Source organism: Bombina bombina, chromosome 6, assembly GCF_027579735.1.
Source record: "Bombina bombina isolate aBomBom1 chromosome 6, aBomBom1.pri, whole genome shotgun sequence".
In the NCBI taxonomy this organism is placed as follows: Eukaryota; Metazoa; Chordata; class Amphibia; order Anura; family Bombinatoridae; genus Bombina; species Bombina bombina.
The window spans coordinates 777,600,395-777,627,477 of NC_069504.1; the positions used below are offsets into that span (position 1 = coordinate 777,600,395).

Sequence of the window (27,083 nt, forward strand, 5' to 3'; positions counted from 1 at the left end):
CAAGCTTTTTAAGAGTTTCAGCCACGATCGTTGTACTGGGGTGAGTTGTGATCCACGCTTCTCTTGGAACAAATGCTAGCAGGCTTTATATTGCTGACAAACTTTAGTTACCAGGAACTTTGTCTTAACTCACTGAGCCTCCTTACCTTAACTACCAAGTACCGATGCCTAACCCCAACCTGTTCTACTTACAGGATACCAGTAGTTGTGCAACATCCCGAGTATAGGCCGCACCCCTAGTTTAAAGACTTGCATTAGAGGGAAAAAGTGCGGCCTATACTCGGGACAATACGGTATCTTGCTTAAATGGAAAACAAGGTTTTCTTAATGAATTAAAAATTAATTAAAAATACTTATAAAATATTAAAAGTTTAATACAAATATTGATCAAACATGCCCATATACAAAAGGCATTCAGATTGTTTAACACCTATCATAAACACTATTCTATCCAATTGCAAAACACGCATATATACTCCAATAATGCCATATCTGATATCAGTGATTGGTATCCATTACTGGCAGTTACGAGTGCGATTGGGGAAAAGTGAAGATTGTATTTCGTGTGAGTTACCCCTATGTTATGCTATGTGTAGAAGGTTTAAGATATTCCAAATTTGTAAGTGAATAAGGTGTAGTATTCACTGCACATTCTTTAATAAAATGTTATCACATTTTGCTAAAATTTTTAGAAAAAAACAAACATTCTTTATTCTATGGGGACGATTTAACAAGGGCCGAATTGCCCCTGATGCCCCTGTTTCCGTGCGTGACTTCAGGCTCGCCGGAAACAGCAGTAATGAAACAGCGGTCTTAAGACCGCTGCTCCTTAACTGGCCGCTGCCTCTGAGGGTGCAGACATCAATCCGCCCGATCCTATACGATTGGGTTGATTGACACCCCCTGCTAGCTGCTGATTGTCTGCAAATCTGCAGGGGGTGGCATTGCACAAGCAGTTCACTAAAACTGCTTGTAGAATGTTAAATGCCGACAGCGTATGCTGTCAGCATTCAGCGATGTCTGGCGGACATGATACGCTACAGCGTATCATGTCCGCCAGACTTTGATAAATTGGCCCCTAAGTCACATTTGGCCACACTTGTTTGCCGCCATATGTGTGGTGGATGTACTTTGTAAGTGGATGAAAGTGCATTCAATACATTCACTCTAAGATTGACTGGCATAAGTTTCCTTTAACATACTGTAACAGTTGTTGGGCTGTTTTATTGACCATAATATTTATGTAAAATAATTTTTAACCAAAAAAAGATTTTTATGAAATTTTACTTTTTTTTTTGCTTACTTTCAAATCTCTTTTGGAGTTCGGAAATAATTGTTTAAAACCCTAAATAACATAGGCTTTAAAATTAACAGGTACATTCTCGATTAACAAACTGCATGAAGATTCCCATCAAATAAAATCAGGATTCTTTCCTGACAGAGTATTTCGATACAATGATAATGAGTATTCAATAAAATGTTTCTTCCTATATTTCCAAGCTGTCCTTAGCACCTTCATTAAATATCTGACGTACGGAGGGTCATGCCATCTAGACAGAATGGGAATGGATTTTCTTTTATCTGCTGTGGTTCAGACATGTGCCGTGCCCTGGTTCCCATTTCCTCCGTTTCACTAGTGTTCTCAAAAGTCACTTTTTCAGGTAGGTCTGTTTCACTCTTGGGGACTGGGGTCCAAGGCTGCCATGAGGACTTAGTAGAAGAAGATTTCCCCCGTTTACACTTGTCTTCCAAGTGAGACTGAGTTGAGGCAGATGACATAGCTGAAAAGCTGCCACGGTTTAAAGACATGGTACGTCCAAATGCCATCTCCTATAAAACAAAATAATAATATAATATTAGGAGAACTCATGATATTATCTTAGGGGGGGTCTAACTTTTTTTATAACGGACACAAACTGAGAGGCTTAAGCTAACATACAGTATCTAAGCAGCGTACATAGCAAATGTTACACTGGATAAAAGCGTACTGTTTTTGTTAAAAGGACATGAAACTCATCTTTTTCATAATTCATATAGAGCAAACAGTCTTAAACAACTTTACAACTTACTTCTATTATCAAATTTGCTTCATTCTCTTGGTATCCTTTATTGCAGGAGCAGCAACGCACTATTGGCAGATAGCTGGAAATATCAGATAATCTAATGACAATAGACATATATTTGCAACCACCAACCAGCAGCTAGCTCCCAATAGTGCTTTGCTGCTCCTAAGCCTACCTAGGTATGCTTTTCATCAAAGGATACCAAGATAACAAAGCAAATTAGATAATAGAAGTAAAATAGCAAGTTGTTTATAATTCCATGCCCTTTATGAATCTGAAAGTTTAATTTTGACTTTACTGCTTAATGACCCCAGATTGAGTGTTTCTATATTGGAACTCCATGTACCTGGGATTCTTCTGCACACTGGATGCATATCCTAGAGCTCTTGTAGCTCAATACAGTGTGCGTACCATTAGCTTTATTGAAACATACAGATAAAGTATCATGCTATGGGATTTTCTTCTCTCATATTTGAGGTTGTCCGACTTTAAAAGAAGATTTGGAATAATTATCATTGGAGGTTTCTACTAATTAATTGAAATCGGTCTGACTAATTAAGGTGCACAGTGGTATATTTATCAATCATCCACTAGCTTCTCCTGAGCCTACCTAGGTATGCTTTTTGACAAAGGATAACAAGAGTACAAAGCAAATTAGATAATATAAGTACATTGTAATTTCTATTTAAATTGCATGCCCTTTTTTTTGGGGGGGGGGGGCGTGTCCACACAGCGTCCTGACCGGAAGCACTTTCAGCGAGCTCCGTAGCATATTTCAATAATCTGCAGATTTTTTCTCAGAAGCATCTACATCAGACTAAGTAACTACACTATTGCTTCACTCTGTGAGGTCCTAATTTAGCCTTCATTTGCTGTTTATATGAAACTAGAGCCGCAGATTGAATATTCAATGCCTAAAGCAGCGGCTTACAACAAGGCGAACCCCCCCTCCCGGTAACGTCCCCTCTGACTGCCAATATACACTTTAGCCTAACTTACTATCGTGCCTCTTGTACTTTGACGGGATCCTGTTTGTTCTGTGCATGATGCTGATTAAGGCAGCCATGCAAGAAGTGGCCTCTTTACAACACTGGGATGTATACTACATGAAACAGGAACACCTCAGGCAGACATGACAAGGTGCTCCAGAACTTGTCCTGAGTCAATTGGATATATATCCTGCACCAATCACTGAAATGGCTAGCACTTTTATTGTGGGACCCTAAACTGATGACGATGAGCTTGCTGCCCTGAAATTGCTTTACAGTTCATCTGAGGTTCCAATTACAAATGAAACTATACACAAGCAAACAGCTAGTCTTACAGTTTGATTTTCGTCTGCCATTACAGATCTGGATCAGCTAATTAACATAACGAACCGAGAGATTACAGTTAAAGGGATAGTCTAGTCAAAATTAAACTTTCATGATTCTGATTAAGCATGCAATTTTAAGCAATTTTTCTTTGTTCTTTTGGTAACTTTATTTAAATGTAGCGCTTGCTGATTGGTGGCTACATTTAGACACCAATCAGAAAGCGCTACCCAGGTGCTGAACCAAAAATGGGCCGGCTCCTATGGTTACATTCCTGCTTTTTCTAATAAAGATACAAAAAGAACAAAGAAAATCAATAATAGGAGTAAATTAGAAAGTTGCTTAAAATTGCCTGCTCTATCTGAATCATGAAAGTTTAATCTTGACTTGACTATTCCTTTAAGCTTACTAGGGGACAGTTATCGCAGTCAATACTATTGCTTGCATGTGGAAAAATCAAGCAAATAAAACAATCATATGAGACTACGACACCAACCTCTATGGTGGATCCGGTGGTCTAGCATAATAGAGGACTATTTACACAAGATAAAGATTTGCGCTATAGCTGCATTTCCACGTGGCTACCTCTAACTCCAAGATCTTTTCTCACAGAGAGACTTTCTCAGACAACTTTGCAGCATGATCGCATGTTGTCAGGGCCATCTTTAATATTGACTGGACCCTGGGCAAACATTTTCTTGCCCCCCCCCCCATTCAATTTCGCTCTCCACCCCAACATCCCAAAACACAACTAAATCAATTTATTTTATAATTGTATTTAAATGATTAGCCCAGCAGTGGATCATAATCTGCTGGGCAAATCATTTAAAAAAAAATGAATTAAATTGCAATATGTGAAACTGGAACTAAGCAGTAAATTCCTCCACTGTGGATTAATTTAATATATTTATTTTCTAATTAATTAAATGTTGGTTTTTAATTTATTTATATATTCTACAGTATAAAAAAATTAAGTACATAAAATTGAATGCGATGCATGGCATTGCATAGTAAAAATCAGTGGCGGACCTAATATCTACAGGGCCCCGGTGCTAGAATTCTTTTTCATGAATACCAAGGTAATGCCTAACATAACAAACTCCCCTAACCCATATACACACACTCTCCAGAGCATACACATATACATGTACACACACACACTCTCCAGAGCATCCACATGTACACACACACTCTCCAGAGCATCCACAGGTACACACAAACACACACTCTCCAGAGCATACACATGTACACACAAATACACTCTCCAGAGCATACACATGTATACACAATTACACAATCTCAAGAGCATACACATGTACACACAATTACACAATCTCAAGAGCATACACATGTACATGTAGACAAAAACACACACTCCAGAGCATACACATAAATATGTACACACAAACACACACTCTCCAGAGCATACAAATGTACATATACAAATACTACATACACACACATTCGCTCTTAAACACACATACTTTACAGCATACATAATATAACCACACTTGGCATAACAAACAGCTCACGTTAAATAAACGACAACTAAATGGCATCTCACAGAATTCATTTAGATGGGTTGTTTTTTTATTTCCAATGAAAGTGGAATAGGCTCTAGTAATCTGTACTGGGGCCAATATTAAAAATACAAAGTATGTGTGCACTGTGCAGTATACTGAGGTGTGTCTAACCTGTAAGGGGAAATCCTGACATTTGGAGAGAACAAGATCAGCTATGGATCATCAAATCAATCAAGCTGATGCTTTTGAATGTGATTCTGGTGTGAGGTTAGCTGGAAATTTAGGGTTGGTTAAAGAGATTTAGGGCAGCCAACAGAAGCAAAGCAAGGTAAAGACTGAGGAGGAAGCATGGAGGTACAGACAAATATAAGTTTACTGACTGGAACAGCAGAATTACTATGGGAAGCTGTAAAATCTGAGACAGAGAGAAAAAAATCTATAAAAATAAACCTTACCTTAATGTGTGAACTATCAGCATGACACTATACATCAGCCACAGCAGCACATGTCACTTCTCTGCTAGGTAAAAGTTCCCTCTCACCCTGCACTAGACAATACTGCATGGGGGAGTGGCGTGTGTGCACTCACTTATTCTTTCCACTGACACCTTTCTACAAAGCACTGTTCCCCTAAAAAAACTTCAGTTAGTTGATCTGAGGGCCACAGCAGAAAGAGCAGGGCTAAGGGGACAAGCAGAATGGATGCTGTCTGTCCAAGGCTGCAGGGATACAGTTGTGAGACAAGTCACACAGCCTCAAGACTGAAGAGAGCAGTGTCTGCAGATGCACAGATGTTCAAATCCTCACATGCCTGCCGCTCCAGCTTTCTGCTGCATGCGCCTACAGTCAGCCCTACCCTGAACAATCCCCACCACCAGAGCAGTTACCTGGTAACATTGGTAACCCCAGCAGGACCTTTTCTGATGAAGTGGGATTGGCTAGATGCCAAGTTAGGGCTTAGCATTCAGTGCTGCACAGTGCACACCTAAAACAGCACATGGCACTAGCTTGGCATGTCACATGACACTGGCATGGTCTGGCACAGTTTCTCACAAATAGATATAAGCAGAGAACTTTTGACTGTGACAGTATTAGGACTGACTGTGTGTGCCCCCCATTTCACATGACATTTTTTTTTTTAGGACTCTCGAGCCCCACAACAAAGACTGGGCCATGGGCAGCTGCCCCTTTTTCCCTTTGTTAAAGACAGCCCTGCTTGTTGTTAGGAACCAGGTCCATGGAGATGGTGTTGGGGACTTTTTAACATTGTTAATTTTTGCAAATTGGAAAGTCTTCTAACCCCTTTATTTCTCAACAATATATACAAGGATGGAGTTTCTAGATGGAGGAAGCTAATCTAACATTATGGTATCTTTGTTTTCCCACAATTTGGTTTTTTTTGTTTAACCCCTTAATGACCGCAGCACTTTTCCATTTTCTGTCCGTTTGGGACCAAGGCTATTTTTACATTTTTGCGGTGTTTGTGTTTAGCTGTAATTTTCCTCTTACTCATTTACTGTACCCACACATATTATATACCGTTTTTCTCGCCATTAAATTGACTTTCAAAAGATACCATAATTTTCATCATATCTTATAATTTACTATAAAAAACATTATAAAATATGAGGAAAAAATGGAAAAAAACACATTTTTTCTAACTTTGACCCCCAAAATCTGTTACACATCTACAACCACCAAAAAACACCCATGCTAAATAGTTTCTAAATTTTGTCCTGAGTTTAGAAATACCCAATGTTTACATGTTCTTTGCTTTTTTTGCAAGTTATAGGGCCATAAATACAAGTAGCACTTTGCTATTTCCAAACCACTTTTTTTCAAAATTAGCGCTAGTTACATTGGAACACTAATATCTTTCAGGAATCCCTGAATATCCATTGACATGTATATATTTTTTTTTAGAAGACATCCCAAAGTATTGATCTAGGCCCATTTTGGTATATTTCATGCCACCATTTCACCGCCAAATGCGATCAAATAAAAAAATTTTTTCACTTTTTCACAAATATTTTCACAAACTTTAGGTTTCTCACTGAAATTATTTACAAACAACTTATGCAATTATAGCATAAATGGTTGTAAATGCTTCTCTGGGATCCCCTTTGTTCAGAAATAGCAGACATATATGGCTTTGGCTTTGCTTTTTGGTAATTAGAAGGCTGCTAAATGCCCCTGCGCAAAATACGCGTATTATGCCCAGCAGTGAAGGGGTTAATTAGGGAGCATGTAGGGAGCTTCTAGGGTTAATTTTAGCTTTAGTGTAGTGTAGTAGACAACCCCAAGTATTGATATAGGCCCATTTTGGTATATTTCATGCCACCGTTTCACCGCCAAATGCGATCAAATTAAAAAAAACGTTAATTTTTTCACAATTTTAGGTTTCTCACTGAAATTATTTACAAACAGCTTGTGCAATTATGGCACAAATGGTTGTAAATGCTTCTCTGGGATGCCCTTTGTTCAGAAATAGCAGACATATATGACTTTGGCGTTGCTTTTTGGTAATTAGAAAGTCGCTAAATGCTGCTGCGCATCACACGTGTATTATGGCTAGCAGTGAAGGGGTTAATTAGGTAGTGTGTAGGGAGCTTGCAGGGTTAATTTTAGCTTTAGTGTAGAGTTCAGCCTCCCACCTGACACATCCCACCCCCTGATCCCTCCCAAACAGCTCCCTTCCCTCCCCCACCCCACTATTGTCCCCGCCATCTTAAGTACTGGCAGAAAGTCTGCCAGTACTAAAATAAAAGATTTTTTTTTTTTTAAAAAGAAAAAAAAAAAAGCATATTTACATATGCTGTGTTTAGGATCCCCCCTTAGCCCCCAACCTCCCTGATCCCCCCCAAAACAGCTCTCTAAGCCTCCCCCTCTGCCTTATTGGGGGCCATCTTGGGTACTGGCAGCTGTCTGCCAGTACCCATTTTGCACAATCAAATATTTATTTCATTTTTATTTTTGTTAATTCCCCCCCCCCCCGGACCAACCCCCACCACCTAAATAACGAATAAGGTGTTTTTTTTTAAATTACTCGTCCCACTTTTATTTTGGGACACATTTTTTTCTGTAGTGCAGCGGTCCCCACCCGGTCCCTGCCCCGGCGCGCACCCGCGTGCACGTGCGCGCGCCCCCGCGCGCGCCCGGACTTGCACGCCCACGATCCCGCCCCCCTCCACATGACAAGGGCCATCGATGGCCGCCACCCACCTCCCACACCGGCTCCCACCCACCAACGATACCGGCCATCGATGTCCGGTGCAGAGAGGGCCACAGAGTGGCTCTCTCTGCATCGGATGGCCATCTAAGGTTATTGCAGGATGCCTCCATATCGAGGCATCACTGCAATAACCGGAAAGCAGCTGGAAGCGAGCAGGATCGCTTCCAGCTGCTTTCCACACCGAGGACGTGCAGGGTACGTTCTCAGGCATTAGGCATTAACTGCCTTTTTTCTGAGGACGTACCCTGCACGTCCTCGGTCATTAAGGGGTTAAGGGGCCATGATACCCAAATGTTGAAACACTTGAAAGTGATGCAGCATAGCTGTAAAAAGCTGACTAGAAAATATCACCTGAACATCTCTATGTAAAAAAGAAAGATATTTTACCTAAAAAAAAAAAAAAAGAAAAAAGTATTCACACCCCATTGTAAAGGACTTTAAGCAGAAAATCAGTATGCCTGTCACAGGACCGACAAGGGTGGGAGCTTGTGTTATTTCCCTATTCAGTTTAAGGAAGTTTACTATGAAATCTCATGAGAGTTAAGTAACATGAGATCACAGTAAAAAAGTTCATGACCTCTTCATTTCTTTTTTTTTCTTTTTTTTACCAGCAGCTGGACAGCAGCTGAAGTATAACTTTTTATACAGAACTTACTCTGCTGAGCTGAGAAAATTGTGAGGTAAAATATCTTGCTTTTTTACATAGAGATGCTCAGGTGATATTTTCCTGTAAGCTTTTTACAGTTATACTGCATCAGTTTCAAGTGATTTAGCATATGAGTATTATGTCCCTTTAAGGAGGTTATGTTTATACACTATTATAATACCTTGTTCTCTTTTCTTAACTTTAGTAAGTAGTACTCTAGTGATGTCACGAACCTAAAAATTTGGGTTCGCGAACAGTGAACGCAAACTTCCCCAAAAGTTTGCGAACCGGACGAACCCCCATTGACTTCAATGGGCAGGCGAATTTTAAAACCCACAGGGACTCTTTCTGGCCACAATAGTGATGGAAAAGTTGTTTCAAGGGGACTAACACCTGGACTGTTGCATGCCGGAGGGGGATCCATGGCAAAACTCCCATGGAAAATTACATAGTTGATGCAGAGTCTGGTGTTAAGCCATAAAGGGCATAAATCACCTAACATTCCTAAATTGTTTGGAATAACGTGCTTTAAAACATCAGGTATGATGTTGTATCGATCAGGTAGTGTCACCCCAGTGTCACTGGGGTGATACTGCCCTGGCAGGCAGGCCCTGAAACGCACACGTGTGAAGGAAACTGACTGCTATTATTTAACACAGTCAAAAAAGTGTTTTTTTTTTTTAAATCTACACTACTGTTACACCAGATATGAGTTGCACTGGGGTGACACTGTGCCCTGGCAGGCAGGCCCTGAAACGCACACTTGTGAAGGAAACTGACTGCTATTATTTAACACAGTCAAAAAATTGTTTTTTTTTTTTAAATCTACACTACTGTTACACCAGATATGAGTTGCACTGGGGTGACACTGTGCCCTTGCAGGCAGGCACTGAAACGCACATGTGTGAAGGAACATGACTGCTATTATTTAACACAGTCAAAAAAGTGTTGTTTTTTTTTAAATCTACACTACTGTTACACCAGATATGAGTTGCACTGGGGTGACACTGTGCCCTGGCAGGCAGGCCCTGAAACGCACACGTGTGAATGAAACTGACTGCTATTATTTAACACAGTCAAAAAAGTGTTTGTTTTTTTTAAATCTACACTACTGTTACACCAGATATGAGTTGCACTGGGATGACACTGTGCCCTGGCAGGCAGGCACTGAAACGCACACGTATGAAAGGAAACTGACTGCTATTATTTAACACAGTCAAAAAAGTGTTGTTTTTTTAAATCTACACTACTGTTACACCAGATATGAGTTGCACTGGGGTGACACTGTGCCCTGGAAGGCAGGCCCTGAAACGCACACGTGTGAAGGAAAATGACTGCTATTATTTAACACAGTCAAAAAAGTGTTGTTTTTTTAAAATCTACACTACTGTTATAAAGGAAAAAGAGAACTAATCAAATATTCTTCCGCGCAAGAAAAAAACAATATGATAATGATGCTGATATAGTCTTTAGATGATCTATGTAAATCAGTTCAATTAATTAGTGTTGAATAGGAGAAAATACACTCAAGAGATGGATGTCTCCTTACCGGAGATTACCTCAATCATATGTCACTGTTGTGGACTTTTTTCAAACTTTATCCTTCGATGCAGCCTTTTGTATGGTGCTTGTATGTAGGAAACTTCCAGGATCTTTTACTGGAGTCTAGGTGTCTCTTGAACGTATGGTACTTTTCCCAGAAGTCCTCTGATCCCCGAATTCTCAGCCAACCGGTAACCAGAAATCCAATTCACACCAGCAGATAAAACAATCTTGTTCAAACTGCAAATCCTAGAAAGCTGCAACCATCAGAGAGAAGGCTTCTCTCTGATGGTTACAGCTTTCTAGGATTTGCAGTGACGTGAACCGAACTACAGATTGTCCACTGACAACAACCTCTATGTGACCACACATTACCTCATATGATTGAGGTAATCTCCGGTAAGGAGACATCCATCTCTTGAGTGTATTTTCTCCTATTCAACACTAATTAATTGAACTGATTTACATAGATCATCTAAAGACTATATCAGCATCATTATCATATTGTTTTTTGTTGCGCAGAAGAATATTTGATTAGTTCTCTTTTTCCTTTATACTCTACAGTGTCAGGGGTACACTGATATCTAACCTTCACGCTGCACAACTACTTCCATCAATAATATTTTATGTATATTGACTGTTCTAGCATTACTTGTACATAGGAATATTCACACATCACCTTATTTGTGAATATATACACGTATACAGCTGTACATATATATCTTCACCTAATCTAGTACTAGTCTAATCCATTATTGAGATCCAATTTGAGCGCTGGTACCATATCTTGATTTACTCTACACTACTGTTACACCAGATATGAGTTGCACTGGGGTGACACTGTGCCCTGGCAGGCAGGATCTGAAACGCACACGTGTGAAGGAAACTGACTGCTATTATTTAACACAGTCAAAAAAGTGTTTTTTGTTTTTTTTAAATCTACACTACTGTTACACCAGATATGAGTGGTGGCACTGGGCAAGTGGGCACAGTATACGCTGTGAGTCTGACACACACGCTGGCAGGCAGGCAACTGCAATTAGATTACACAGGAAAAAAAAAAAGCAGACTGATGTTCTAGCCCTAAAAAAGGCTTTTTGGGGTGCTGTCCTTACAGCAGAGATCAGATGAGTCCTTCAGGACTGTAGTGGACACTGAATACACTAGTCTAGCTATCAATTTCCCTATTAAATCAGCAGCAGCTACACTGTCCCTCCTCTCACTAAGAATGCAGCTTCCAAATGAATCTAAAATGGATGCTGTCCAGGAGGTAGGAGGGTCTTGGAGGGAGTGTCTGCTGCTGATTGGCTGGAATGTGTCTTCTGACTGTGAGGTACAGGGTCAAAGTATTACTCAATGATGACGAATAGGGGGCGGATCGAACATCGCATATGTTCGCCCGCCGCGGTGAACGCGAACATGCTATGTTCGCCGGGAACTATTCGCCGGCGAACTATTCCCGACATCACTATAGTACTCATATTAGCTATAATTGTAGAGATTTTATTTTTAGTGTTAATATTAACTCAGAGCTGACTAATCATTTAGATAACACAACAGTTGTGACTATAAGAATTATTACACAAATACGAGTTCAATATATATTTCCAAATATTTAATTACTTGCTCATATTTTCCTATTGTGGTTTAGCTGATGCACTGCAGTCAGTGGCCGGGACATGTTCATTAGCAAAGTGTAATGTTACCCTCTCAGTGTTCTCCCCAGGATCTTTATATCCGGTGCACCACCCAGCTGATTTTACTAACTAAAAGTTTAACCAATATTAAGCTAAAATTGTCCAGTAATAAAAATGTTCTGTTTTTATTACACAAATTATTAAATACATTTATGTTAAAATATGCAATTCATTTGTGCTTTGGATAGCAGAAAATTATATAATATTATGCCGCCCGGCTGGCAAATTTGTTTTGTGGAGAACACTGCCTCTATATTCGCTCATTGTTACTATGAGCTCCTTTCTTAGTATTTAAGTCCCAGACTCATAATTTACAATAATACTGTATAAAATATTCCATTTTTCAATTCTTGTCAGATTACCCTTTATATCTTTGCTGGTCCTATACTTTGAGTCACTATCTCATATGATATTACTCACAGCTTTTGTTTATCATATTATAAATTCTTTGTCCAGCCAACATAATATCCTCTACCACATCTTTACCACCTCTTAGCAATATATTTAACATAGATCCCTAACATCGTGATCTATTTGCATACTCCACTGATCTAATGGTTAGCTTACCATTCCCTTTAAAATCATAGCTTACATTTTTCCTCTATCAAGCATTACTTTTTAAATATTTTTGACTTGTCGTTAATATAGTTTCAGGCAATATCAGTAACAGATGACATGAAGTCCTAGGGGCATATTTATCAATGTGCGAGCGGACATGATACGAAGTAGCGTATCATGTCCGCCGCACATTGATAAATGCCGAAAGCACACTTTCTTCACATAGCCACAATGTTATGAAGAAATATCTCTGCAAAGGTCCAAGAGTAGCCTATTTCTTTGATCGTAAGGGGACTTTAAAGAAGAAAAATGAGGACTGTATTATATGTTTTATTTCTTGATGTTCTACAGTTAGATTTTGCAATTTTGTTGTGAAACTTTATTTCGTGTAACTGTATATGTAATTTTATTTTAAATGTCCTCAATCAAAAAAAATGTAAAAAAATGCAAGCTTAACCCTTTGAGTGCTAACGACGGCTCTGAGCCATCGCAAATTTTTCCAGTCAGGTGCTGACGACAGCTCGGAGCCGTCGCTAGCACTCACCCACCTTGAGGGCAATCTGGGGGCTCCCATCGACTCCCACACCGGCGATCAGGCCTGCATAGTGACAGGCATCGCCAGGGCTTCACGTTTTGCGCAGTGATGTCACGCGCAATGACATGATGACGTCACCGTGCAACTTTATTCATAATTTACAATGGACAGAATAGGGAAAACCTTTCCAATGGTTATAAGTCTTGTGGATCTGAACACCCCCCCCCCCCAAAAAAAAAAAAAACCCTCAAATCCAGCTTAGCACCCAGGTGGGAAATTGTTTAGCACTCAAAGGGTTAATTTAAATCATGAAAGAAAAATGTTGGGTTTCCTGTTCCTTTAAATGTATTAAATCTGAACATAAATGCTTGTGAGAATGTCCCATTGTTTAAAAAAAAATTCTGAATCTAACATTAAATCTAAAATGTTTACACCCTAACTTGTATGAGATTTAAATTGGAAAAATAATAATAATAATAATAAAAAACTGCTTCATATGTGTGTTTATTAAAAGGACAGTACAGTGGAAATTTAACTTTCATGTTTCTTACATGTGCTATTTAAAAAAACAGTTTCCCTCTATTATCAATTCCCTTTGTTTTCCTAGTATCCTTTGTTGTACGCTAGATAAAAAAGGAAAAAATTCACTTAATTGCGGTAAAAAGGAAATCTTCCTAAAGATGGGCACTCTCCCCAGGTGTCCAAATAAAAAACAGAACGAAATATACAGAAAAACAGAATTTATGTTTACCTGATAAATTTCTTTCTCCTACGGTGTGTCCGGTCCACGGCTTCATCCTTACTTGTGGGATATTCTCTTCCCTTACAGGAAATGGCAAAGAAAGCACACAGCAAAAGCTGTCCATATAGCCCCCCCTCTGGCTCCGCCCCCCAGTCATTCGACCGACGGTTAGGAGAAAAAGGAGAAACTAGAAGGTGCCGTGGTGACTGTAGTGTACAGAAATAAAAATTTTAAACCTGACTATAAACCAGGGCGGGCCGTGGACCGGACACACCGTAGGAGAAAGAAATTTATCAGGTAAACATAAATTCTGTTTTCTCCTACATTGGTGTGTCCGGTCCACGGCTTCATCCTTACTTGTGGGAACCAATACCAAAGCTTTAGGACACGGATGAAGGGAGGGAACAAGTCAGGTAACCTAAACGGAAGGCACCACAGCTTGCAAAACCTTTCTCCCAAAAACAGCCTCCGAAGAAGCATAAGTATCGAATTTGTAAAATTTGGCAAAAGTATGCAGAGAAGACCAAGTCGCTGCCTTACAGATCTGTTCAATAGAAGCCTCGTTCTTGAAGGCCCATGTGGAAGCTACAGCTCTAGTAGAGTGAGCTGTAATTCGTTCAGGAGGCTGCCGTCCGGCAGTCTAATAAGCCAATCGGATGATGCTTTTCAGCCAAAAGGAAAGAGAGGTAGCAGTAGCTTTCTGCCCTCTCCTCTTACCAGAATAAACGACAAACAAGGATGATGTCTGTCTGAAATCCTTTGTTGCTTCTAAATAGAATTTTAAAGCACGGACCACATCTAGGTTGTGTAACAAACGTTCCTTCTTCGAAACTGGATTCGGACACAGAGAAGGAACTACTATCTCCTGGTTAATATTCCTGTTGGAAACCACTTTTGGAAGAAAACCAGGCTTGGTACGTAAAACTACCTTATCTGTATGGAAAACCAGATAGGGTGAAGTACACTGCTAAGCAGACAATTCAGAAACTCTTCTAGCAGAAGAAATAGCAACTAAAAACAGAACTTTCCAAGATAGTAACTTAATATCAATGGAATGTAAGGGTTCAAACGGAAGCCCTTGAAGAACTGAAAGAACTAAGTTTAGACTCCATGGAGGAGTCAAAGGTCTGTAGACAGGCTTGATTCTGACTAACGCCTGTACAAGCGCCTGTACATCGGGCACGGCTGCCAGACGTTTATGCAACAAAACAGACAGAGCAGATATCTGTCCTTTTAGAGAACTAGCTGACAAACCTTTATCCAAACCCTCTTGGAGAAAGGAAAGTATTCTAGGAATTTTAATTTTATTCCAGGAGAATTTCTTGGATTCGCACCAACGGATATATTTTTGCCATATCTTATGGTAAATTTTCCTAGTCACAGGTTTTCTGGCCTGAACCAGAGTATCTATAACCGAATCTGAAAACCCACGCTTAGATAGAATCAAGCGTTCAATTTCCAAGCAGTCAGTTGCAGAGAGACTAGATTTGGATGTTCGAATGGACCTTGTACTAGAAGATCCTTCCTCAAAGGTAGCTTCCATGGTGGAGCCGATGACATATTCACCAGGTCTGCATACCAAGTCCTGCGTGGCCATGCAGGAGCTATTAGAATCACTGAGGCCTTCTCCTGTTTGATCCTGGCTACAAGCCTGGGAAGGAGAGGGAACGGTGGAAACACATAAGCTAGATTGAACGACCAGTGCGCCACCAATGCATCCACTAGTGTCGCCTTGGGATCTCTGGATCTGGACCCGTAGCGAGGAACCTTGGAGTTCTGACGAGACGCCATCAGATCCATATCTGGAGTGCCCCATAGTTGAGTTAACTGGGCAAAGACCTCCGGGTGAAGTTCCCACTCCCCCGGATGGAAGGTCTGCCGGCTCAAGTAATCCGCCTCCCAGTTGTCTACTCCTGGGATGTGAATTGCAGACAGATGGCAGGAGTGATCCTCTGCCCATTTGATGATCTTGGATACCTCTCTCATCGCCAAGGAACTCTTTGTTCCCCCCTGATGATTGATGTACGCTACAGTCGTCATGTTGTCCGACTGAAACCTTATGAATCTGGCCTTTGCTAGATGAGGCCAAGCCAGGAGCGCATTGAATATCGCTCTCAGTTCCAAAATGTTTATCGGGAGAAGAGACTCTTCCCGAGACCATAGACCCTGAGCTTTCAGGGAGTCCCAGACCGCGCCCCAGCCTAAGAGACTGGCGTTGGTCGTTACAATGACCCACTCTGGTCTGCGGAAACTCATTGCCTGAGACAGGTGATCCTGAGTCAACCACCAGAGGAGTGAGTCTCTGGTTACCTGGTCTACTTGAATCTGGGGAGACAAGTCTGCATAATCCCCATTCCACTGTTTGAGCATGCACAGTTGCAATGGTCTTAAATGAATTTGAGCAAAAGGAACCACGTCCATTGCTGCAACCATTAGTCCTATTACCTCCATGCACTGAGCTATGGAAGGCTGAGGAATAGATTGAAGAACTCGACAAGCGTTTAGAAGCTTTAACTTTCTGACCTCTGTCAGAAAAATCTTCATTTCCACAGAATCTATTATTGTTCCCAGAAAAGGAACCCTTGTGGACGGGGACAGGGAACTCTTTTCTATGTTCACCTTCCACCCGTGAGACCTGAGAAAGGCTAAAACAATGTCTGTATGAGCCCTTGCTTTGGAAAGGGACGACACTAGAATTAGAATGTCGTATAGGTACGGTGCTACAGCGATGCCCCTCGGCCTTAGGATCGCTAGAAGGGACCCTAGCACCTTTGTGAAAATCCTGGGAGCAGTGGCTAAACCGAATGGAAGAGCCACAAACTGGTAATGTTTGTCCAGAATGGCGAACCTCAGGAACTGATGATGATCTTTGTGGATAGGAATATGCAGGTACGCATCCTTTAAGTCCACGGTAGTCATATATTGACCCTCCTGGATTGTTGGTAAAATCGTCCGAATGGTTTCCATTTTGAATGATGGAACTCTGAGGAATTTGTTTAGAATTTTTAAATCCAGAATTGGCCTGAAAGTTCCTTCTTTTTTGGGAACTACAAACAGGTTTGAGTAAAAACCCAGACCTTGTTCCGCTGTTGGAACTGGGAGTATTACTCCCATCTTTAATAGGTCTCCTACGCAATGTAAGAATGCCTGTCTCTTTATCTGGTCTGAAGATAAGCGAGACATGTGGAACCTTCCCCTTGGAGGAAGTTCCTTGAACTCTAGAAGATACCCCTGAGAGACAATTTCTAGTGCCCAGGGATCCGGAACATCTCTTGCCCAAGCCTGAGCAAAGAGAGAAAGTCTGCCCCCTACTAGATCCGGTCCCGGATCGGGGGCTACCCCTTCATGCTGTCTTGGTAGCAGCAGCAGGCTTCTTGGCCTGTTTACCCTTGTTCCAGCCTTGCAATGGTTTCCATGCTGGTTTAGGCTGGGAAGCGTTACCCTCTTGTCTAGAGGCTGCAGAGTTAGAAGCTGGTCCGTTCCTGAAATTGCGAAAGGAACGAAAATTAGATTTATTCTTAGCCTTGAAAGGCCTATCCTGTGGGAGGGCATGGCCCTTTCCCCCAGTGATATCTGAAATAATCTCCTTCAATTCTGGCCCGAAAAGGGTCTTACCTTTGAAAGGAATATTAAGCAATTTTGTTTTGGACGAAACATCCGCCGACCAAGATTTTAGCCAAAGCGCCCTGCTCGCCACTATTGCAAAACCTGAGTTTTTCGCCGCTAATTTTGCCAGTTGAAAAGCGGCATCCAAAATAAAGGAATTAGCCAACTTTAGTGCGTGAATTCTGTCCATGACTTCATCATATGGAGTCTCCTTTTGGAGCGAATTTTCTAGTTCCTCGAACCAAAAAGACGCCGCTGTGGTGACAGGAATAATGCACGAAATTGGTTGAAGAAGGAAACCTTGCTGAACAAAAATCTTTTTAAGCAATCCTTCCAATTTTTTATCCATAGGATCTTTGAAAGCGCAACTGTCCTCTATAGGAATAGTTGTGCGCTTAGCTAACGTAGAAACTGCCCCCTCTACCTTAGGGACCGTTTGCCATGCATCCCTTCTGGGGTCAACAATGGGGAACATTTTCTTAAATATAGGAGGGGGAACAAAAGGTACACCTGGCTTCTCCCACTCCTTAGTCACTATGTCCGCCACCCTCTTGGGTATCGGAAAAGCATCAGCGTGCACTGGGACCTCTAAGAATTTGTCCATTTTGCACAACTTCTCTGGAATCACCAAAGAATCACAATCATCAAGAGTAGCTAGCACCTCCTTAAGCAGGGCGCGGAGATGTTCTAGCTTAAATTTAAATGCCACGATATCAGGTTCTGCCTGCTGAGAAATTTTTCCTGAATCAGAAATTTCTCCCTCAGACAGACCCTCCCTCACTGCCAACTCAGATTGATGTGAGGGTATAACAGATAAATTATTGTCAGTGCCAACTTGCTCATCCTCTGTATTTAAAACTGAGCAATCACGCTTTCTGGGAAATGCTGGCAGTTTGGATAAAAGAGCTGCTATAGAATTATCCATTACTGCTGTTAATTGCTGCATAGTAACAAGCATTGGCGCGCTAGATGTACTAGGTATCGCCTGCACGGGCAAAACTGGTGTTGACACAGAAGGAGAGGATGATAAACTATCCCCACTACCTTCATTTGAAGAATCATCTTGGGCAACCTTATTAAATGTGACAGTACTGTCCTTACTTTGTTTGGACGCCATGGCACAATTTGCACATACATTTAAAGGGGGAACCACCTTGGCTTCCATACACACAGAACATATGCTATCTGAAGGTACAGACATGTTAGACAGATTTAGGCAGGCTATTAATGCAATAAAAACAATTTTAAACAAAACCGTTACTGTCTCTTTAAATAATAAAAAGAGCACACTTTATTTCTGCATGTTCAAAAAACTATCAAAGAAATAACCGATCTTTCTGAAATTTACACCCCAGTGTCTTAATGCTTTGAAAGTATTGCACACCAAATTTCAAGGCTCTAAACCCTTAAATGAGCAAACCGGAGCTAATAGTTCAATTTACCGGTTTAAACACACTACAGTCCCTGCCACAGACTTTGCTGCGGCTTTTACCTTCCTTAGGGGTTATTCAACACAGAAATAAGCCTTCCTGAGTCGTTTTCTCAGCCACAGGACCCTCTCACATGAAGCTGCATGCACTGCCTATGGAAAGTAACTGCGCAACTGAGGAGCGAAAATTAGGCCTCCTCCCTATGCATACCAGAGTGAAGGGGCCTTTCTGACTAGATTAGGCGTCTAAACAACTGCCAGGTGCAAATAAACGTTCCCAAAAGTGTTTCAAAGTTCACAAAACACTCCATTGTCAAATAAATATGATAAAAACAAATCGATTTAGCCCACAATAGTGTCAACCAGCATAGAGCCCAATTTATAAGCCTTAATTCTGTTACTGAGTCTAAGAAAATGGCTTACCGGTCCCATGAGGGAAAACTGACAGTCTTCTAGCAATACTGGGTCTTGTTAGAAAAGAGACTGGTCATACCTGAAGCAGATAAGTCTGCAAACTGTTCCCCCCAACTGAAGTTCTCTGGTTTCAACAGTCCTGCGTGGGAACAGCAATGGATTTTAGTTAGTGGTGCTAAAATCATACTCCTCTTTTAACAGAAATCTTCATCACTTTCTGTTGTAGAGTAAATAGTACAAACCGGCACTATTTTAAAATAACAAACTCTTGATAGAAGAAATAAAACTACAACTAACACCACATACTCTTTACCTTCCCCGTGGAGATGCTACTTGTTCAGAGCGGCAAAGAGAATGACTGGGGGGTGGAGCCAGAGGGGGGGCTATATGGACAGCTTTTGCTGTGTGCTCTCTTTGCCATTTCCTGTAAGGGAAGAGAATATCCCACAAGTAAGGATGAAGCCGTGGACCGGAGACACCAATGTAGGAGAAAAGGAAGCGCTCAGAGCTAACTCCTCAAAGGGCATAGAAAATATATAGGATTTAGGGATTTATAAAGCAAGTATATACTTTAATATACTAATCAAACTAACAAATAGCATAAAATCACTTAATCCACTCAAACAAATTATATAAAATCACACATATGCTGAGATATATCTGAAAGACAGTGGACAATACTACAGTATAAAAGACAAGGTACCAAGAAGCCGCGGTGTAAAAAGAGTCCAGTATGTAACCTTAAAAATGAACAGTAAAAATTTACTAGTGTACAGGCACTATACCAGAATGGTGCCTAAAAAAACAGATACGTGCACGCTCTGTAAATAATGTTAGAAGGAATAAAAATAAGCGTTTTAAATCAAGTATCCTCACAACCGCAACTTGGAGGACTCTGTACTTACAGTTCCTTCACCGCGGAACCCCTTAAAATGTCTCCACAGGCACCTATGGGTGCTTGTCCATCCAGAGGAACATAGCATCCATGAATTTGTAATCTAAACTGATCAGTATATACTCCAATGCTTCAGCCATGTTAAGTTGGAATGTAGTTGTGTGAATTTTTTGCTGGAATAAAGCCTGAAGTATGCGACCGCGGTGAAGGAACTTTAAGCACAGAGTCCTCCAAGTGTGGTGTGCAGCTGCAATTAGCAGCCTTCAAATTACCAAAAGCAATTGCAAAGCCATATATGTCTGCTATTTCTGAATAAAGAGGATCCAGAGACGCTTTTACAACTATTTGGGCCATGATTGCACAAACAGTATGTAAATAATTTCAGTGAGAAACCCTAAGTTTGTGAAATGATTGTTCCTATCTAAGCACTAAGGTTAAAGTTATTCAGAGCATGATTTAAAAGAATGTGCAATCATTCTGATGTTCTAATATAGGAAGAAGGAGATTAACATAAAAGATTAACAACAAATATGATTTGCTCCATCAACTTCCCTCAGACACAGTAGAGAAAACAGCATTAATGGGAAATGTTGTTTCCCAAGAATATTCCCTAACATCTTTTGGCTGCTCAGGCTCACCAACACTTTAGTAGATGAGATTATAGCCCCACTCTTCCATGTTCTTATAATCGTTTGCAGGCGCGTGATAATTAACGAGCCATTACCAGTGGCTGGTAATTGCTACCACGAGCTTGCGGTAGCAATTAGCGCTCAGAAAATTAACCAGAGATGAGATCTCTGGTTAATTTTCTAAAAATGCCCCAAATGCCCTCAAAAACTGCACTAGGCAGTTGTGGGGCTTTAAAATTGGCAGGAGTGGGGTGCTAGAAGAAAAACAGTACTGAAAAGTGCCTTAACATTGCGGTCTATGGGAACTGTGTGTTCCCAGTAAATATATATGCATTTGCTTACATACATTTATATTTACAAGCTGCTGCAATTGCTGCGCTACTTACCTTCTTCGCTGCGCTTAGGTTCTGTGCCATCCCTGACAGCATCCGAACAAGGATCCCATTGGAGCCTATGGAAGCGTGCTCTCGTGAGCACAATGCTTCCGTGCAATGCATACATGAGGTCGCATTCGCATTGCACCTAACTTGTAATACCAGCGCACTTTAGTGTGCAAGGGCATTACAAATTAGAGCACACATATTGCTTCAATGAAAGCGATATATTGCGCTCCACTTATAATCTGAACCTTAGTGTTTAATTCTCTTTAAATAGTGAATGTTTTAATATCAAGAAAGTATTAGATTTGCCATGTCCCTTAGGAAATATATGAGTTCGTAAATACATGGGTCAGGTTCCACCCTGAATTGAAAGAATCTAACAGGATTATGAATTATATTCCCAAATCTTTCTTTCCCTTTGGGATCTGACGTTTCCTTTCAGTACTTTTATTTTCAAATTCTGGAAGTTGTGATTTGTTCTATTGAAATGTTTATTCATTCTTTTGCTGGTGATTGTGAACCTGTGTAGATTCCTTCCCTTCTCACATATCATTTTCAACATGATCCTGCACTCTGTTTGTTAACCACTTTGTTATTCATATCTAAGTAATCATGTCCAGGAATCACAAACATCTTCACACATCCCTGCGAAACCTTTCCCAAAGCTCTGAGCACATAGGTCATTTTTAAATGCATATACCTTACCCTGTATACTGTATATAAATATGACTGAGTTTCATTTGTACATTAGAATGCCTGATGAACGGAGATGAAATCTTGCAATTGTATCCACTATATAGTTACCTATTAAAGGTTTCACCTGTAAATCGCTTTTCTTATTTTCTTACAAAGGGATTTTTACTTCTATTGTCGTGGCAAACACATGAAATATGGATGGATCCTGTAACACTTATTTGGAAGAGGGTGATTACTTCTTAAAATAACAACTCTTAAAGGGACATTTCTCTTGTTAAGTGTGTTCAGTCCACGGCTCATCCATTACTTATGGGATATATTCTCCTTCCCAACAGGAAGTTGCAAGAGGATCACCCAAGCAGAGCTGCTATATAGCTCCTCCCCTCACATGTCATACCCAGTCATTCTCTTGCAACCCTCAACAAAGAAGGAGGTCGCGGGAGGAGTTGGAGTTTTTACTTAATTATTCTTCAATCAAAAGTTTGTTATTTTAAATGGCACCGGAGTGTGCTGTTTTTTCTATCTCAGGCAGTATTTGGAAGAAGAAACTGCCTGCGTTTTCTATGATCTTAGCAAGCGTAACTAAGATCCACTGGCTGTTCTCGACATTCTGAGGAGTGGGGTAACTTCAGAACATGGGAATAGCATGCGGGGTCCCTCGCAAATGAGGTATGTGCAGTACAATATTTTCTGGGAATGGAATTGACTAAGAAAATACTGCAGTTACCCGTATGATGTAAGTACAGCCTTAAATGCAGTAGTAGTGACTGGTATCAGGCTGATAAATGTATGCACAGTAGAGTTATTTTCTAGGGACTAGAATTTGACTGAGAAAATACTGTTAATACTGAAATAATGCTTAAGCCTTATCTGCAGTGGTAGCGACTGGTTGCAGGCATAGTGATAACTTTGCATGACATTTAAAGAAGTTTATTTTCAAAACGTTAACTGGCATGTTATTCGTTTTGTGAGGTACTTTGGTGATAAATCCTTTTGGGCATGAATTTTTTCTCTTTTTTTCCACATGGCTAACGTATATTTCTGCATAGAAACCGTTATATCAGGTCTCCCACTGTTGTAAATGAGCGGGAGGGGCCTTTTTTAGCGCCTTGTTGCGCAGTTAAAATTCTAGCACACTCTTCCTGCTTCTTCCTCCTTGATCCAGGACGTCTCTAGAGAGCTCAGGGGTCTTCAAAATTCGTTTTTGAGGGAGGTAATCAGTCACAGCAGACCTGTGACAGTGTGTTAGACTGTGATAAAAACGTTTAATATTAATTTGATATCCGTTTTTTTGGGTACTGAGGGGTTAATCATCCTGTTGCTAATGGGTGCAATCCTCTGCTAATTAATACATTTAAAGAATTGTTGACTATCACTGAATTAGTCCTTTGTTACTCAACTGTGTTTTTTAAAAGCGCTGCAGCGTTTTTTATTTTGCTTGCGAACTTATTGAAAGTAATTTCCAAGCTTGCTAGCTTCATTGCTAGTCTGTTTAAACATGTCTGATACAGAGGAATCTGCTTGTTCATTATGTTTAAAAGCCGTTGTGGAGCCCAATAGAAATATGTGTACCAATTGTGTTGATATTACTTTGAAAAGTCAATTTGTACCGATAAAAAAATTATCACCAGACAACGAGGGGGCAGTTATGCCGTCTAACTCTCCTCACGTGTCAGTACCTTCGTCTCCCGCTCGGGAGGTGCGTGAGATTGAGGCGCCAAGTACATCAAGGCCCTTACAAATCACTTTACATGATATGGCTAATGTTATGAAAGAAGTATTATACAATATGCCCGAGTTAAGAGGCAAGCGCGACAGTTCTGGGTTAAGGACAGAGCGCGCCGATGACACGAGAGCCATGTCTGATACTGCGTCACAATTTGCAGAACATGAGGACGGAGAGCTTCATTCTGTGGGTGACGGTTCTGATTCGGGGAGACCGGATTCAGAAATTTCAAATTTTAAATTTAAGCTTGAGAACCTCCGCCTGTTGCTAGGGGAGGTGTTAGCGGCTCTGAATGATTGTGACACGGTGGCAATCCCAGAGAAATTATGTAAACTGGATAAATACTACGCGGTGCCGGTGTGTACTGACGTTTTTCCTATACCAAAGAGGCTTACAGAGATTATTAGTAAGGAGTGGGATAGACCCGGTGTGCCTTTTTCCCCTCCTCCGATATTTAGAAAAATGTTCCCTATAGACACCACCACACAAGACTTATGGCAGACGGTCCCTAAGGTGGAGGGAGCAGTTTCTACTTTAGCCAAGCGTACCACTATCCCGGTGGAGGATAGCTGTGCTTTCTCAGATCCAATGGATTAAAAATTAGAGGGTTATCTTAAGAAAATGTTTGTTCAACAAGGTTTTATATTACAGCCTCTTGCATGCATTGCGCCTGTCACTGCTGCAGCGGCATTCTGGTTTGAGTCTCTGGAAGAGGCGATTCGCACAGCACCATTGGATGAGTCTTTGAGCAAGATTAGAACCCTTAAGCTGGCTAATGCGTTTATTTCGGATGCCGTAGTGCATTTAACCAAACTTACGGCTAAAAATTCCGGATTCGCCATACAGGCGCACAGAGCGCTTTGGCTTAAATCCTGGTCAGCAGATGTAACTTCTAAATCTAAATTACTAAACATTCCTTTCAAAGGGCAGACCTTATTCGGGCCCGGCTTGAAGGAAATTATTGCTGACATTACTGGAGGTAAGGGCCACACCCTTCCTCAGGACAGGGCCAAATCGAAGGCCAAACAGTCAAATTTTCGTGCCTTTCGTAATTTCAAGGCAGGGGCAGCATCAACTTCCTCCGCTCCAAAACAGGAAGGAACTACTGCTCGTTACAGACAGGGTTGGAAAGGCAACCAGTCATGGAACAAGGGCAAGCAGGCCAGAAAGCCTACTTCCGCCCCTAAGACAGCATGAAGTCAGGGCCCCCTTTCCGGAGACGGAACTAGTGGGGGGCAGACTCTCTCTCTTCGCCCAGGCTTGGGCAAGAGATGTACAGGATCCCTGGACGTTGGAGATTATATCTCAGGGATACCTTCTGGATTTCAAAACTTCTCCTCCACAAGGGAGGTTTCATCTGTCAAGGTTATCAACAAACCTAGTAAAGAAAGAGGCATTTCTACAATGTGTACAAGACCTCTTAGTAATGGGAGTGATCCACCCAGTTCCGCGGATGGAACAGGGGCAGGGGTTTTATTCAAATCTGTTTGTGGTTCCCAAGAAAGAGGGAACCTTCAGACCAATCTTAGATTTAAAAATCTTAAACAAATTCCTAAGGGTTCCATCGTTCAAGATGGAAACCATTCGGACCATCCTACCTATGATCCAAGAGGGTCAATATATGACCACAGTGGATTTAAAGGATGCCTACCTTCACATACCGATTCACAAAGATCATTATCGGTACCTAAGGTTTGACTTTCTAGACAGGCATTACCAGTTTGTAGTTCTTCCCTTCGGATTAGCTACGGCCCCGAGAATTTTTACAAAGGTTCTGGGCTCTCTTCTGGCGGTACTACGACCACGAGGCATAGCGGTGGCTCCGTACCTAGACGACATTCTGATACAAGCGTCAAGTTTTCAAACTGCAAAGTCTCATACAGAGATAGTTCTAGCATTTCTGAGGTCGCATGGGTGGAAAGTGAACGTGGAAAAGAGTTCTCTGTTACCACTCACAAGGGTCCCCTTTCTAGGGACTCTTATAGATTCTGTAGAGATGAGGATTTACCTGACGGAGTCCAGGTTATCAAAGATTCTCAATGCTTGCCGTGTTCTTCACTCCATTCCAAGCCCATCAGTAGCTCAGTGCATGGAAGTAATCGGCTAAATGGTCGCGGCAATGGACATAGTGCCATTTGCGCGCCTACATCTCAGACCGCTGCAACTATGCATGCTAAGTCAATGGAACTGGGATTACTCAGATCTGTCCCCTTTGCTAAATCTGGACCAGGAGACCAGAGATTCTCTTCTCTGGTGGTTATCACGGGTTCATCTGTCCAAAGGAATGACCTTTTGCAGACCAGATTGGACGATTGTAACAACAGATGCCAGCCTCCTAGGCTGGGGAGCAGTCTGGAACTCCCTGAAGGCTCAGGGATCGTGGACTCAGGAGGAGAAACTCCTCCCAATAAACATTCTAGAATTAAGAGCAATATTCAATGCTCTTCTAGCTTGGCCTCAGTTAGCAACACTGAGGTTCATCAGATTTCAGTCGGACAACATCACGACTGTGGCTTACATCAATCATCAAGGGGGAACCAGGAGTTCCCTAGCGATGTTGGAAGTCTCGAAGATTATTCGCTGGGCAGAGTCTCACTCTTGCCACCTGTCAGCGATCTACATCCCAGGCATGGAGAACTGGGAGGCGGATTTTGTAAGTCGCCAGACTTTTCATCCGGGGGAGTGGGAACTTCACCCGGAGGTATTTGCTCAACTGATTCTTCGTTGGGGCAAACCGGATCTGGATCTCATGGCATCTCGCCAGAATGCCAAGCTTCCTTGTTACGGATCCAGGTCCAGGGACCCGGGAGCGGTGCTGGTAGATGCACTAGCAGCCCCTTGGGTTTTCAACATAGCATATGTGTTTCCACCTTTTCCGATGCTACCTCGACTGATTGCCAGGATCAAACAGGAGAGAGCATCGGTGATTCTGATTGCGCCTGCGTGGCCACGCAGGACCTGGTATGCAGACCTAGTGGACATGTCGTCCTGTCCACCATGGTCTCTACCCCTGAGGCAGGACCTTCTAATTCAGGGTCCTTTCAACCATCCAAACCTAATTTCTCTGAGGCTGACTGCTTGGAAATTGAACGCTTGATTCTATCAAAGCGGGGGTTTTCGGATTCGGTTATTGATACATTAATACAGGCTCGGATACCTGTTACCAGAAAAATTTACCACAAGATATGGCGTAAATATTTATATTGGTGTGAATCCAAGAGTTACTCATGGAGTAAGGTTAGGATTCCTAGGATATTGTCTTTTCTACAAGAGGGTTTAGAAAAGGGCTTATCCGCTAGTTCACTAAAGGGACAGATTTCTGCTCTGTCTATTCTTTTACACAAGCGTCTGGCAGAGAATCCAGACGTCCAGGCTTTTTGTCAGGCTTTGGCTAGGATTAAGCCTGTGTTTAAAGCTGTTGCTCCTCCGTGGAGCTTAAACTTGGTTCTTAAAGTTCT

The 27,083-nt window shown here is 41.4% G+C and overlaps 1 protein-coding gene across 1 annotated transcript in view; it reads right to left on the bottom strand.

Moving 5' to 3' along the window:
- Nucleotides 1–353: 353 nt before the first annotated feature.
- Nucleotides 354–27,083, bottom strand: part of PLEKHA2 (pleckstrin homology domain containing A2) — a 607,368-nt gene continuing 580,638 nt past the window's right edge. Inside the window, exon 12 of the mRNA XM_053718084.1 lies at nt 354–1,830. Coding sequence (XP_053574059.1) covers nt 1,519–1,830 — 312 coding nt within the window. The 3' untranslated portion in view covers nt 354–1,518. The remainder of the gene's footprint in view (nt 1,831–27,083) is intronic.